Source organism: Opisthocomus hoazin, chromosome 9 (genome assembly GCF_030867145.1).
Source record: "Opisthocomus hoazin isolate bOpiHoa1 chromosome 9, bOpiHoa1.hap1, whole genome shotgun sequence".
Classification (NCBI taxonomy): Eukaryota; Metazoa; Chordata; class Aves; order Opisthocomiformes; family Opisthocomidae; genus Opisthocomus; species Opisthocomus hoazin.
In genome coordinates, this window is record NC_134422.1 from 28341080 (window position 1) to 28354506 (window position 13427).

The window sequence follows — 13427 nt, forward strand, 5'->3', positions numbered from 1 at the left end:
CTCCTTTACTCTGCTGCTACTTCTATTCTTCTGGCAACAGAGTTAATTGTCAAATCAAAGAAATGTGTGAATAGTTTGCTCCTATTTTTTTAAACCATCTCCTTTTGATGCCGTACTTCAGTGTGCTTCTAATGTTCCTGATATGATGGGTTTTTTGTCCTCCACTGTTTTTATTGCACACCAACTGCCTTTTATATTATGTGTTCTGCTCCCTATCACAATGCCCAATGAATATGGACTCAGACTCTTAGCCTGACCCCTGAGAAGGCAGTAGTTGAGTCTCCAGTGTGTTCACCCCTTTGCTGACTCGTATCTTTCCTAGGTTCAGGAGTCTTTGCAGGGCATGGGAAGCAGTGCTGACAGCTGTGACAGTGAGACAACCGTGACGTCGCAGAGTGAGGAACAGAAGACACCAATAGCCAAGGAACTGCCCTGTTTCAATAAGTTTGAGGAGGAGGAAGATAATGATGATGATGATGAAGATGACGATGATGAAGAGGATATTATCTCTCAAGTAGAGAGACGAAAGGTAGGAGCACCTTCTGAGAACAGAATGAGCGAATGCAGAAAAATTATTGACTATGAAACTGAACAAAATCAAGGAGGAGAAAGCAAGTCTTCTCACATACCAAAGACAGTCCAAGGAGAGGTCAACTCTAAAGAGGAAGACATTTCCAGTGAGCAAAAAGCATTGGACCTGCTGGAGGAGGGCAGTGTATTTGAGTTTCCTCAGTACCACACGCACCATATCCTCAAGTCGATGGAGTCTCTAGAAGGTGGTGTCTCCTCCCCATCGTCCATGGACAAAGTTCATGTCGCCTTGCAAAGAGCTGAGATGAGGATCATGAGCACATCTGATTCCAGGGCCGGACGCACTCCGCTTAAGTCAAAAGATCTCCTGAGGAAGCAGAGGCTCTGGTTTGCTGAGTCAGGCTATCCCCTAAGGCGGTCTCAGTCTCTCCCAACTGCGTTGCTGAATCCAGTGAAAGTGGTGTCCTCTGTGAATGTCCAGTTAACTCCAGGAAAAGAGACTCTGTGTGGTCCTCCTTCATTCACCTACAAGTACACAGGTGTGGAGGAAGACAAGAAACCAATGTCTGAGAATGAGAAAAGTGAGGGCGAGGCAGCCACCAGCCAGGCGGTGTGCAAATCCACGCTGTTCATTGCACCTTCGTCCTCCAAGAAAGAAGTGCCACAGACTGGGCCCAACAGACTGTCCGAGGAACCCAGTCCCACCAGGGTACAGAGCTGCCCGCTGCACACGCCGACACGCATGTCCCAGTCGACGTGCTCCCTCCACTCCCTCCCCGCCGAGTGGCAGGACAGACCGCTCTGCGAGCATGTGAGGACACTGAGCACCCACAGCATCCCGAGCATCTCCAGCTCTTCCTACGGCACCTTGCTTTCCCCCTTCAGCTGTCCTTTCTCTCCAAGGCATGCTGCATTTCCTCATCGACCTCATGCCATCAACCCTCCCTCCACCGTGGAGATGCAGCTGCGCAGGGTCCTACATGACATCAGAAACTCTCTGCAGAACCTCTCACAGGTAAGAGGAAGCCAAATTTTTACCTTGGGCAAAGAGGCTTCATATTTTATCTTTACAAAACCAATATGTTAATTTGCATAGTGCAGCAGATCAGGAAAAAATGACATTTTGTGCAAGCTTGATTTGCTACTATTTTACAAGCTTCTGTTTAAAGTGGCAGATTATCATCTGTCCAGTGCTCCACTATTTTTGGATTTACTTTTTTTCTTGTTGCAGTTGACCCAGATTGATTTTTTTATTTTTTCTTTAAATTTTTTTTTTACTTTTATGAATATTCTTGGGTGGGAGGGAGAAACAGGGTACTCTTTATCAGCTATTATTTTAGGGTGATAGTCATTAGGTTTAGATTTGAAAATACATGTTGACAGTCCTTTAACCTCTCCCTTGTCTTTGACATAACTTCCCATCCAACTGATGGAAATTTGTTTTTTTCATCGCAAGTCCCATGGCTTCACTAATGATGTCAGTGATGATGTCGGTTCCATATACATTTCTGTGCTGTTTCATGCCAACCTTGTTCATGTTCTTCTCAGGAGCTAGTCAACGCGATGCTGAAGTCATCCATCTATTATTAAGAACCAGTTTTGTCACAGTATCTGAAATTTTGTCTGTCTCCTCACTCAGAGAAGAAATGCTTTAAAAAGCAAGCACATTTTTTTTACCAGTTTCTGCCACACCTTCTGCCCTCTCCCTCCTGATTGCCAGCTGTCCATCCTCTGGCATCGCTGTACTGCTGTTCTCTTAGGTGGTGAGCCAGCTTGTGAGCCTGCAAGCTGCTGCAGGAGGCTACGTGTGCAGAGCAAACTCTGCTTGTATATATATGAACGCTATGCAATTGTAGAGCTTCAACAGTTTCTGTGGGTTTTACCCAAGAGCAAACAGGTGCCTGCCTGCACCATATTGCAGGTGATAGGCAGTAGTGGGATTTTTCAGACCCCTGTTGTTTTGTTTTATTTTTGCCACTTGTCAGAAGTTAGAGGCTAGTCCATCCTGACTTTGGTTATGTCAGCTGGCCTTATTCTTGGAGCAAGCTTGGGTGCTGGGACACAGGACTGCAGTGGAAAGCTGCGATCAACTGTGTTTTAGATCAGCCATTGCTCAAGGGTAGTGGACAGTGTGCCTAGGAGTAAGCGCTTGCAGAATTTAACCTTCTTTGTAGAATTTCCACTTGGGAACCTTTTGCAGCCTTGATATGGGTAAGGTTACAGTGTGCTGCAGCACTTTTATCACTTACACCGTGCTGACTAAACCTGCTGCCAAAGAATCTCTGTATTATGTCCAGAACTCATGCTCAAGCTGGTTCATTTTAAAAGACAAAATTAGTATTGGAGGGGATAATAATATCTCCTAGCCCACTTGTTCTACTACCAGCATAGTTTGTCTAGACTATTTCCACTTTTGGGGCTTGGCTCTTCTCATTACAGAGGTTTGTATGAAAACATCTTGCTTACAATACACAGTTCACTTGTGCTGCTTTTTCCTACAGCTGAGATCAAGTTAGGCACACAGCATACTCAGCTGCTAAAGAAAAAATTGAGTGTTTCGAATATATGATTCTAATTTTAGGAGGGAATAAAGAGGAGCAGATAAATTCCTGATAGAACAGGGAACAGAGAAAACTAGGAGAGAAAAAAAAAACTCCAGCATCCCCTTGATGTGATTGTGTTTGAGCAAAACTCCTCTGGATGAATGGACATGCTTCAAATTTTCCATGGCTTGTCAATAGTCTTTTGAATTCTTTCAAAATTATGTTGGACAAGCTGTCTTTTTCACATTTGAAAAGGTGAATGTGTTTGCTGTTTCCACTGTGCTTTGTCGTGCCATGTCTTTACATGCAACAGCCCCTGAATTTTATCTGGTTGCTGCGTGTGTTGATGAAACATGCGAACAGCAATTCTTCAACGCTCTTGTTTTCTTGATAGATCATTAGCACGCAGGGGTCTTTGGATGTAGGCAATGTAGTGAGATTAAAAAATGAAACCAACAAAAAAAAAAGCAAAGAACTGAGCAAAACCCCACAATAAACGTGACTGTAACCATGGTTTGAAGGTGGCACACTTTAATTTGTTCCGTTCTGATTTCCAAGTTGTTCTTTTTATCATTAGCTAAGACAATTGAGACTACTGAGTTTTCAGGCATAACATACCTGCTGCAGAAAAACTTAGCTTTTATTCCCACTGACTGTGTCAGACAGGATTAATTTGGTTTTTCACCTGCAGCACATTTGCATTACAGAGCTTTGGTGCACATGCTTCAGTGAAGAGCTGGCGCTGCCGTTTTGTGAAGTTTCCTTTTCCTGATACGATATTTACATAGACAGCAGAAATCGCAGTGCCAGCAAGGTTGTATTTTAGCAGTGGCTGCTGTCGGAGTATCTGCGTGTTCGGGAAGTTGAATTCACAAAGGGGCTGGTGGACATTCCCAGTTCAAATTGCTTGTTTCTCCCCTAGTACCCGGTGATGAGGGGTCAGGATCTTTCAGCAGGCACCGGTTACACTACTCAGAGATCATCCATTCTACCTCTCTATGAAGTAAGTGACCCTGTTCGCACAGTGCTACTCAGTCAAAATAAAACACAGAGAAACATCCTAAATGTGCCACGGATTGTGCTAACTTTGGGCAGTTCCCTATCTTTGCTCTCAAGACTCCATCCTGCAAGTAATGTTAAAAACGAATTAATCTAAATAGCTGGAAATCCTTCCATGTTTTTGCTTGTATGATACATCTAAAAATGCTGTTTTGTTGAATTATTCTGAGTTCACAACACACAGCCTCTGTAGCACATCTGGGCAAATGTGTTTATAGGATCCAGTCTTATTTTAATTCGATTTTTCCATGTAATGCATTATTATATATTTTTTTTTTTTTTAATCTCCCCAGAATACTTTCCAGGAGCTGCAAGTCGTAAGGCGAAATCTAAACTTATTCAGAACCCAAATGATGGATTTGGAATTAACTATGTTACGTCAACAGACAACAGTTTATCAGCACATGACAGAAGAGGAAAGGTAAAATGGTCTTTTAAAAAAAAGAGAGAAAGTACTCTGGTGCTTCAGGAAGAGTGTTGCTGCCCCTGAAATCAGAGCAAAAAAATCTATTAGTTTCAGTTTGAACAGGATTGGAGCTGAGTTTTTGCCAAAAACTTGTTTAACTGTCCTTTTACACTTCTTCATTCTAGAGTTTTTTCCTCATTGTTTCTGCTAGTCCGTATTTCTCATTAGTTTATGATTTTTTTTCTTCATCCTTTCACCAAAGTGATTTTACAGCTGTGGATTTCAAAGGCTTTTAGCATAGGGTGCTTGAACATAGGATATTGGTGGGGAAAAAGCCTTAAAGATTTTCAGCTTAGATTTCCTGCCCCCCCATCTTTGTAGATGTAAATAAAGAATGAACGCTGTAGCATTCAAATGCTTTTCCAACTTACAGTGGCCACTCGGCAGGCTGCTGATGGCATTCATATTCTGACCCTGTGTGTTTCTGCTCACCATGAGTTGCAGCAGCAGCTGGTCTGAAATAATTTTTGAAACTGCCTATATATTTACTTTAGTTGAATCAGCTCTTGACTAATCACTTTAAAAGTAAATATGTTTGACTTAGACAGTGATGTCCTGCCCAAAGTGTAGCTGCGACTGCTTGGGAATCTAGAACCACACAGAAGTAATATGCGATTATTGCGTTGCTCTGTTGAGTTTTGGTGTTACTGGTTTTAAATCTGATTTGATTAGATACATGTACAAATGCCAATTTCTTCTGCTTGCACATATTTAAGCATTTAAAGATAAAATTTTTGGAGAATGAGCAGTGGTACAGCATGTTGTTTATTTTTCTCCATGAAGTGATGGTAATATCTATAAGCAGAGAAAGACTTTTGTTCCATCTAGGTATTCAGCTAATTTTTCCATGAAAAAGGAAATTTCTGTGTTCCACTTTGAATTCCCTTCTATGAAGTCCTTTACTCATGGGACTGTCCTGCTCAGTTCCCCCTTTGTGGTGTGCAGCTGAGTGCACTGAATGCCCTTGTTCTTTTTGTGGTGTACTTGGTATAGATATGAAGCTGATCAGCTACAGAGCTTGAGAAAGTCTGTCCGCATGGAGCTACAGGAATTAGAGATGCAGTTAGAAGAACGTCTGCTTGCTCTGGAAGACCAGCTGAGAAGTCTGCACATGTCTTCACCTTACAGACCTCAGACACACATAGTAAGTAGGACTTTGCAATAACATTATATGTTTTCTCAGTGTAAAGTTAGTAACTTGTAACTGTTAAAACTCTTTACAGTGGGATGATATCTGGGGAACCCAGTGATGCCATGTGTATTATCAGGGGTCATATTTTATTATTTTCAGTCAGTCTTTTGTCTTGGGGAAAAGGTGTGTGACTAGAGGGGCTTTCTTGGTGTTAATATGTATCAATACATGTCATCTCGGGTCCTAGGTCTGAGATTTGAGACCTCTTCTGTCAATGCTTTCTTTTTGCCTTGTTATGACCCTCAATTCTCATAGTTTTGGTAGGTAGTGTCCAAAATCCTTGGGGGATGGTGATGGTCTTTCCCTACACTGATTTTCTTACTTGTGAAATGAGGGCAGAGAGATGAGAAATGCACAGTGTTTCTCTCCCAAGAAATGGGGTGTGCTTCCTCTCTAGCTGTGCCAAAGCATGCAACAAAACCCAGGAAAATCCAGTTGTCATCTTCAGTTTTTTCCTCCATTGCCTTTTGTAGCTTCTTCAGATGAACTTGTGGCTCCGCGCCAAACAGTGGGAGAAGCTCTGCTCCTGCAGGCACTCCTCAGAAGCACAAGTGTGGGGATAAAAAAGACACTGGCATGTGTTTACTGGTGGCACTGTGATATACTTTCTCTTCTTTTTCACTCAGCAGAAGACTGTTCCTCTTTTTTCTGCTGCAATTCTGTCATGAGCCAAACAAAAGAAGCTCAGACGAAAAGTATCGTATGTTCTTCCTGGGTTTCATTCCTCTTTCTTAGCCAGTCCTCTTCTGCAAAAGCAGCACAGGCACAGGCCAAATCTTCCCTTCAGTATTTTGTCATGGGAAAAAAAATGAAACCCAAGAACAGGAAAATATGATACTACTGTGATCCCAAGCCAAACTTGCATTCTTTGAACCATATAAATATCTTTTTATTTGTAAATCCTTTTATAGCAGAGGGCCAGCTTTAACAAATGAGTGAAATAAACTTTCTCCAACCAGCTTTGCTTCCTGTTTCCAAGTTTCTGCTTTTACAGAAAGCGGTCTGAGACACAGCGTGTTTACGTATTAGCTTCTGACAGCTCTAAAAAAAATCCTCAATGCACTAACTTGACTTAATTTTTCAGGGTATTTATGGAAGCAGAAGTGCTGATAATCTATCATGCCCTTCTCCATTGAATGTCATTGAACCAGTAAGTAACTGTTGTGTGCTGTATGTTATACTAAGAGAAAGAACCAGGAAGGGACTTCTTAAAAGAGGTCGCAGGAGATTCATTTTACACATAATCTGGGAATACTTTACTCACTGGAATAGTTCTGTTGAGAACAGCTGCATTTTCCCTTAAGCAGAGTTAACCATAGGTGTAAGAAGCTGTGAAGTCTTGTTTGTTTTTGAGGAGTTTGTAGAAGTGAGATGTTGTTTGTGTTTAGTTGGCACAATGACATGGTGAGTTTTCTAGGCAAAATTATTTCTTATTTTTCTGTGCATTTTATGCTACTGAAAACACGTAGTTTGATGGCTGCAGAAAGGAAAGAACAAACTTGAATTGTTTTAGCAAAGAAAAACAAAATCAAGCCTTTAGGTGTGTCTCTGTCAATGGCTGTGGCAGGAGGCATCCGGATTGCAAAAGTCAGTGGCTTGGGGAACTGCCACAATTCATATTTATGTTGGCTTTCAAAAAAGCTCATTCCTTTTTATGATCCTCTTTGTTGCAGTCATAAAGGCAAAGCATATATTTATTTTATAGCTGTATTTGTTACATGGAGGGAATGAGTAAGGTATTGAATAAATAACAAGAAAGCATAGTTGTATCTGAATGTGACTTTTTATATGCTTATTCGGGACTGTTTCTTTTCTGAATCTTTAGGTCTCTGAACTTATTCGAGAGCAGTCATTTCTGAAGTCTGAACTGGGTTTAGGGCTGGGAGATCTTGGACTGGAAACTCTCCCAGCAGAGGGTACAGAGTCCGTATTCTCCCATGGAAACTCTGATTCCTCTTCAGTGTGCTCCGGACATGCAGGTAGAAAAGCTGGTGTTGGATCCGCTGAACTAACAGGAAAGTCTAAGAGTCAAAGCAGGAAGTTATACCGAGCCTCTGTTGCCTTAACACCAACTCCGCCGGTGAGAGCAGGCACTGGACAGCAGGTAGAAAGCTCTGAGGAGCTTGCAGACTCCAAGCCAGAGGTGGAACACAAACTTGAAAAAGCCCCTCTCATGCCTTCGGTTGATGAAATCCACAAAAGTGTGGAGCAGGAGGAGCTGCAGCAAGTCATACGGGAGGTGAGTGGGTAGGGGTGGAGATCTAGGATATTTGAACAGTGTTTATTGAACCTTAAAAACAGGCTGTCTGTAATTTGTGGCTGCTGGGGTTTTCTCTTCCCTCTGAAGCCAAGGCTCTGTACTGTTGCTGCATTATTTCTGAAAGCTCAGAGCTTGTCACTAGATATTCAAGCCACAGTTGTATTCTTGTGCAAAGCAGTAGACTTTTTTCGGTGATAGTGGTTAGCACATAAATTAATAGCTAGTTGCTGCTGTAAGTCTGGATGAGAAAGAATTTGCCATCTTACTAGTTGGTTAAGCAGCAGTATTTCAGATTCACAAGTGAAAATTTCTCTGTTATGTTTGCTTGCTAAAATATCAGCTTGCAGTTAGTTTGACTGATGAAAAAGCAGTGTCCAGGAGAAAGTGGAGCGAGCTCTCTGCTGTGAATATAGAAATGGAGATCAAGAACGTGTGGGTTTTGTTCCCTCTCCTTCACTGGAAAGGGACCCCTGAGCCTTTAGCTGACAGTCGTTGGACCCTTAGCCTTTGGCTCATGCCTTGAAGCTTTTGTATGGCTCTGCCATAAACCTCTCGAAAGGCCAGGGGAGGTGTCATGCTCAGGAGCGTACAACAGGCCATGCTGTAACACTGCAGTACCATCCAGGTCTGCTTGCTTTGAGGCTGTGGGTGACTGGAACCAGCTTTGCCTTAGCTTTGTCTTTAAAACAGATAAAAGGCAGGCCGCTCATCTCATGATAAAACAGGAGCTGTAATTCCAGAGCAATCTTTTGCGACACCTTTACCCCTCTCCTCTCTGGTGCAGAAAGAGGCAGGGTGTACTGGACTGTAAGATACCCTTTAACTCATCGTCTGACCACAAGACTCTGCTGTGTCTGTCTCTGCAAAGTGGAGATGTTTTCTTGGCTGACTCACTGTGTGAAATGGAGACCAGCTGTCAGTAAGTAGCCTCATGAAGCTGAACAGTGTTTTGCCCCATCAGTAGCCCCATTAGAGTCAGTGGAATGAGTTATGGAAAGTGGCTTTATCGTGTGGAAGGAAGGGTATTGCAGTCAGCTCATGGTGAGGTACCACCAGACCGACAGTCATCGTTGCTGTGCTCGGGATTAGGAGCTGAACACATTCTGGCCATCACTGATCTTTACAGTGGAGTTTGTGATGCTACAACTTTACACATCTACTTTGAAAGCAAAGGAATGAATGGGCAGGGGGCCAAGCATTTGATTTTTGAATGTCTTTCAAGGAAGCTTTCAAGGTCTTCCACCCTCCTGCTGCCATCTTCTCTAAAGTAGCTAAAGTTGGAAGGAGCCTTGGGAAAGGCGTTGTTTTGGAGATGTCATAAAATACGCCAGACATCCCAAATTCTCTTTCCTTCTGGTCTGTTATTTCCCTTTCATGCCTTTTTAAAGGGGTTTCTTGCCTGATGCTTAGAGAAGACTTGCGCATGAGATATTTATCATGCCTTGCACTTTGCTGCCAATTCTGAAGTAATGCCAGGATATTACATTTGTATCCAGACCTTCTATAAAACCTGCGTGTCAGAGGAGTGGTATTGTGGTGGGGGGATGCTAAAGCAGAAGCTGAGAAAGGGAGGAGAGAGCAGTAATTCAAATGTGCTGTAAAAGCAGAGACAATAAAGGCAGCTGGAATCAAAGTACAGACTTCAGTCAATATTTTCTCTGAGGTTAAACTATGTGAAAGTTCCTCTTTAACTTGATTAATTGATAGCAAATGAAGATGGCTATTCTTTGCACAGGGATTGTTCTTTGGGTTGTGTGGCACTGAGGGCGTTGTAATGCTGAAATAATCTGCACTAAACTGAGAGACTGCTATTCAAAGATGAGTAGTCAGCAAATAACTGAGCTTGACTCTCTTCATAAATGTTTGACCACACAGAGAGATTGTCCCTCAGTTTAACTTTATTGGCAGCCTGCTTTGGATTCACTCTGATTCTCAGCATGAGAAGTTTTGCAGGTCAGAATGAAGATGCATTCACTCGAAGCACCTGGTAGTGTTTGCAGGGCTATTATGCTATTAAATAGTGATCAGGAAAATCTTTTGTGTTTCAGAAGAGCTAAAACAGAGCAGAAACTGAAATGTGTCTTCCTTAAGTAGCCCTGTTGTTAGCAAAGGAATTCCACTTTCTTTGTCAAAAGAAAGAAATCTGATAGGATGCATTCTTGACATATGCACTCACGAATGTTAAACCCTGGCTTTTTCCTCCCATTCTCTGTAGCTGCGTGACCTCGTCTTGGGGAAAGAAAAGTCAGGCAGTGTTTCAGAATATGTCTGGGTGGGTTGTAATGCATGTGAGCTTTGACCTGTAACTATTTGCTGGCATTAAAAAAACCCATGGTGTTAACTTGTAGCGTTAATGGACTAACTCCCACGGAAAGGCATTGAACAATGTGAAATATTAAAATGTCAAACAGTGGCCCTCTTGTTTTGATGAAAATACAGCCTGACATCCACTGGAGTGTCACCTCAGGTACTTACTGCTTGACTCGCACGCAGGTCACAATGTCGCTTGGAGTGCCACCAGGCCCTCTCACTCTGCTCTTCTGCAGTTTAAAAGATGTGATAGTTTAAAAAGCTTTCTACTTAAGAACAGTGCAGGTTTTGTTTTTGCTAACAGTTCGCCATTGTAAATGACATTTAATGAAGTTACACTTCAAAGAAATGTATAATTTTCCTGTCAACATCTGTTTTGAGAGGCTGTAATGGGTCTTTATGGGACAGAGAGATGGTTGGATAGAGAATCTACCCTTTTCTGTTTTGCACTGAAATCCGTCTTAGCTCAGCATTGATCAAAAATGTGTGTTGGTTGTTCATACTTCCCTTGTGCAGGCACTGGCTTCCTCATCTTACTGTCTTGAGCATGAGAACTCGCCAGCTGCTGCCGTGAAGAAGTGACACAAGAATAAGAGAGTAGAAAATGATTCTTTTAATTACAGAAAATGTACCTCAGATCAGGAGTCTGAGGACTGTGAAAGCCTCATGCCCATTTTCCATCAGCAGGTGAAGAACACCCATCTTCCAGAATTTCCACTGTGGCACATTTCACTCTCAGTCCATTCATTATTTAGCAGCAGCATAATATTACAGTAACGGTAATTCTTTCACAGGGAGAAAGATCACTGGTTTACTGTAGTAAAACTATCTATGAGCATGGCACTGTGTTATTAATGAAATATTGAATATTAGTGCTGTATCAACGTAGTATATCTACCATAAATGAGTGGGTTCTCTCCTCTTTCAAATGATCAATTTTTCATTCAGCTGCTAAAAATACTGGTGGAGCATTCATTGACTGCAGCTGTCTTTGGCATGGAGGAAGCCTTGGCAGCAGGCTGTGCCCTCTGCAGGGTAAATGGGAGGTGCACCTTGCCCTAAACCATTTGTCATGAAAAAGGCAAACGTTAGCAATTGTCATGACACATACATGGGACTGAGTCACTGCAGGAATCGGTGCTGTGCTTGCTGCGCAGGAATGACCTTAAGGAGTCTGGAAAGGAGGGAGGAAGCAGTGGCAGTGAAAAGAAGCAGCAGAGGGTGGCCTTGTTGTCGTCCGGGTGGGAAGGTGAGAGGCTGAGGGCTCAAGTGATCCACCAAGGTCAAGCCAGAAGTTGTTGGAAGAGCTGAGAATAGAATAGGAGCCGCTTCCCTTCCAGTCCCCGCCTTGCCACAAGACTGTCTGTCATACTAGGCCATTTACTTGCTAATTTGGGAAGCTTTTATCAGTTTTCTTTGGAAAGTGAGGTTTATTTTTGTCTGTCTGGTGAGGGAAGGGCACAGAATGACAGTTTGGTAGCGTTCTCGCAGACCCACCCTGTGTGATACTGGAGAAGGAAAGTGGAGAGAGCGGCATGGGGTTCTGTTACCAGTGGCCTGCTGCTTCCCTGTGCCAGTGTTTCTAAATCCCAGAGCTGATGCTGCATTGCCAGAAGTCCTAAAGCTTTGTACGTCTGTGTGTGCATTGACACAGACATTCGCAGGACATGTGGCCATCAGTAAGCCAGGTCCTGTTACACGCTGGCTTTTCTTTTGTCAGTTAATCATCAAACAACCCAACTGGAAACCTGTTTCCCAGTAATGATACAGTCTCTGAATTTCTGCTTGATACAAAGTAGTAATGAGACAAGGAACTTTGCCACTCATAGTTTAGGGATTGAATTGCTTGCCAGTGAGAACAAGGGATAAATAACCTGTTGCTAATGCTGCTGCCACCCTTCTGACGTTGTTGCTTAATCCTTTTGACGCACCAGGAAAAGGGGAGACGTACAAGAATAATTGCAAGGTGATCATCGAGATGATGAGAGGGCTACACAAACATTGCAAGGCTGTTGAGAAGGCTGGGTTTGAGTAAATATTATTCCCGTGGTATTGGTGGAGCATCAGAACATGAAGGGATTTGTTACTGGCAAAATGGGGATTAGAAATTTGGGCTTTTTTTCTGGCATCGAGTCTCACGTTCATTACCACTACTCAGGCATTTGAAAGCTACCTTGAAATGACACTATGAACAGTATTTTCTTTAATCTAACATTAGTTATTCGTGCCAGGAAATTATTTGGCTTTTTTCATAAGAAAAAGAAAACTGTATTGGTTAACTGAGCTGATGAGTGCTTCTGTGAGTCACCCTGGCAGACGGACACTGGCTTTTACCCACTGCACTCCCTCACCATTGTCATCTTCCCCTGTCCTTGTCAGTGTCCACTCGTCAGTGCTTCCCCAAGTGAAGACCATCCAAAAAATTAGTTGGTGCCAAAGATTTCTCATACTTGGGAGCAGTCTGTGTTATTGTTCTGTGTCATGCCCTGCTCCTTTCCAGCATAGTATGCTGTTGTAGAACCGGGTTTGCCTCCTTTTCTTCTTTTCCCTTACTGTAGTTGTCAATGCTCTGTTCTTTGTTCTAGCCTCAGCTGCACTCAGGTGCCTGCTAGCAATAAATCCTGGGTTGGTTTTATGTAAAACTTGATGGGTAAATGGTTTGTCACAATCCTGTGAAAATAGTCTTTGCTGGTATAGATCATGACCCGGGGGCCAGCTGATGATGTGAACTACAGCTGGAGTTCTCTGTTTCTCTTTGCTGCTGAAAGTATGTAATTAGGATTTGTCTCCTTTCGATTTGTGTGAAATCAGCAGCTCATGTTCATAGGCTTGGACCTTTCTTACTACGTAATCCATTTATGACGCAGATTGGCCCTGTCTTGAAGAGGTGACAAATGTCAAAAAGGGGTGCATTTGAGGTTCTTTTGATGTGTATGTCTGGAGATGCTGTTTTCAGAACTTGAGCGTAGTTTTTTTTCTTAAGTATTTTTAAGTATTTAAGTATTTTATTGAAGTATTTTATTTAAGTATTTTTTCTTAACGTAAAACTAATAATCCTAAGTGTAA

The 13427-nt window shown here is 42.5% G+C and overlaps 1 protein-coding gene across 10 annotated transcripts in view; it reads left to right on the forward strand.

Annotated features, from left to right (window-relative positions):
* Positions 1-13427, forward strand: part of ITPRID2 (ITPR interacting domain containing 2) — a 90650-nt gene that overhangs the window by 75213 nt on the left and 2010 nt on the right. For 8 of the 10 annotated variants that reach the window (XM_075430373.1, XM_075430375.1, XM_075430376.1 and 5 more), the window contains 6 exons: positions 323-1546; positions 3997-4077; positions 4427-4554; positions 5593-5743; positions 6876-6941; positions 7617-8030. In XM_075430373.1, coding sequence (XP_075286488.1) covers positions 323-1546; positions 3997-4077; positions 4427-4554; positions 5593-5743; positions 6876-6941; positions 7617-8030 — 2064 coding nt within the window. Of the gene's footprint in view, positions 1-322; positions 1547-3996; positions 4078-4426; positions 4555-5592; positions 5744-6875; positions 6942-7616; positions 8031-8835; positions 8971-13427 lie in introns of all 10 variants that reach the window. The other 2 variants (XR_012765021.1, XM_075430381.1) reach the window with 2 other exon arrangements.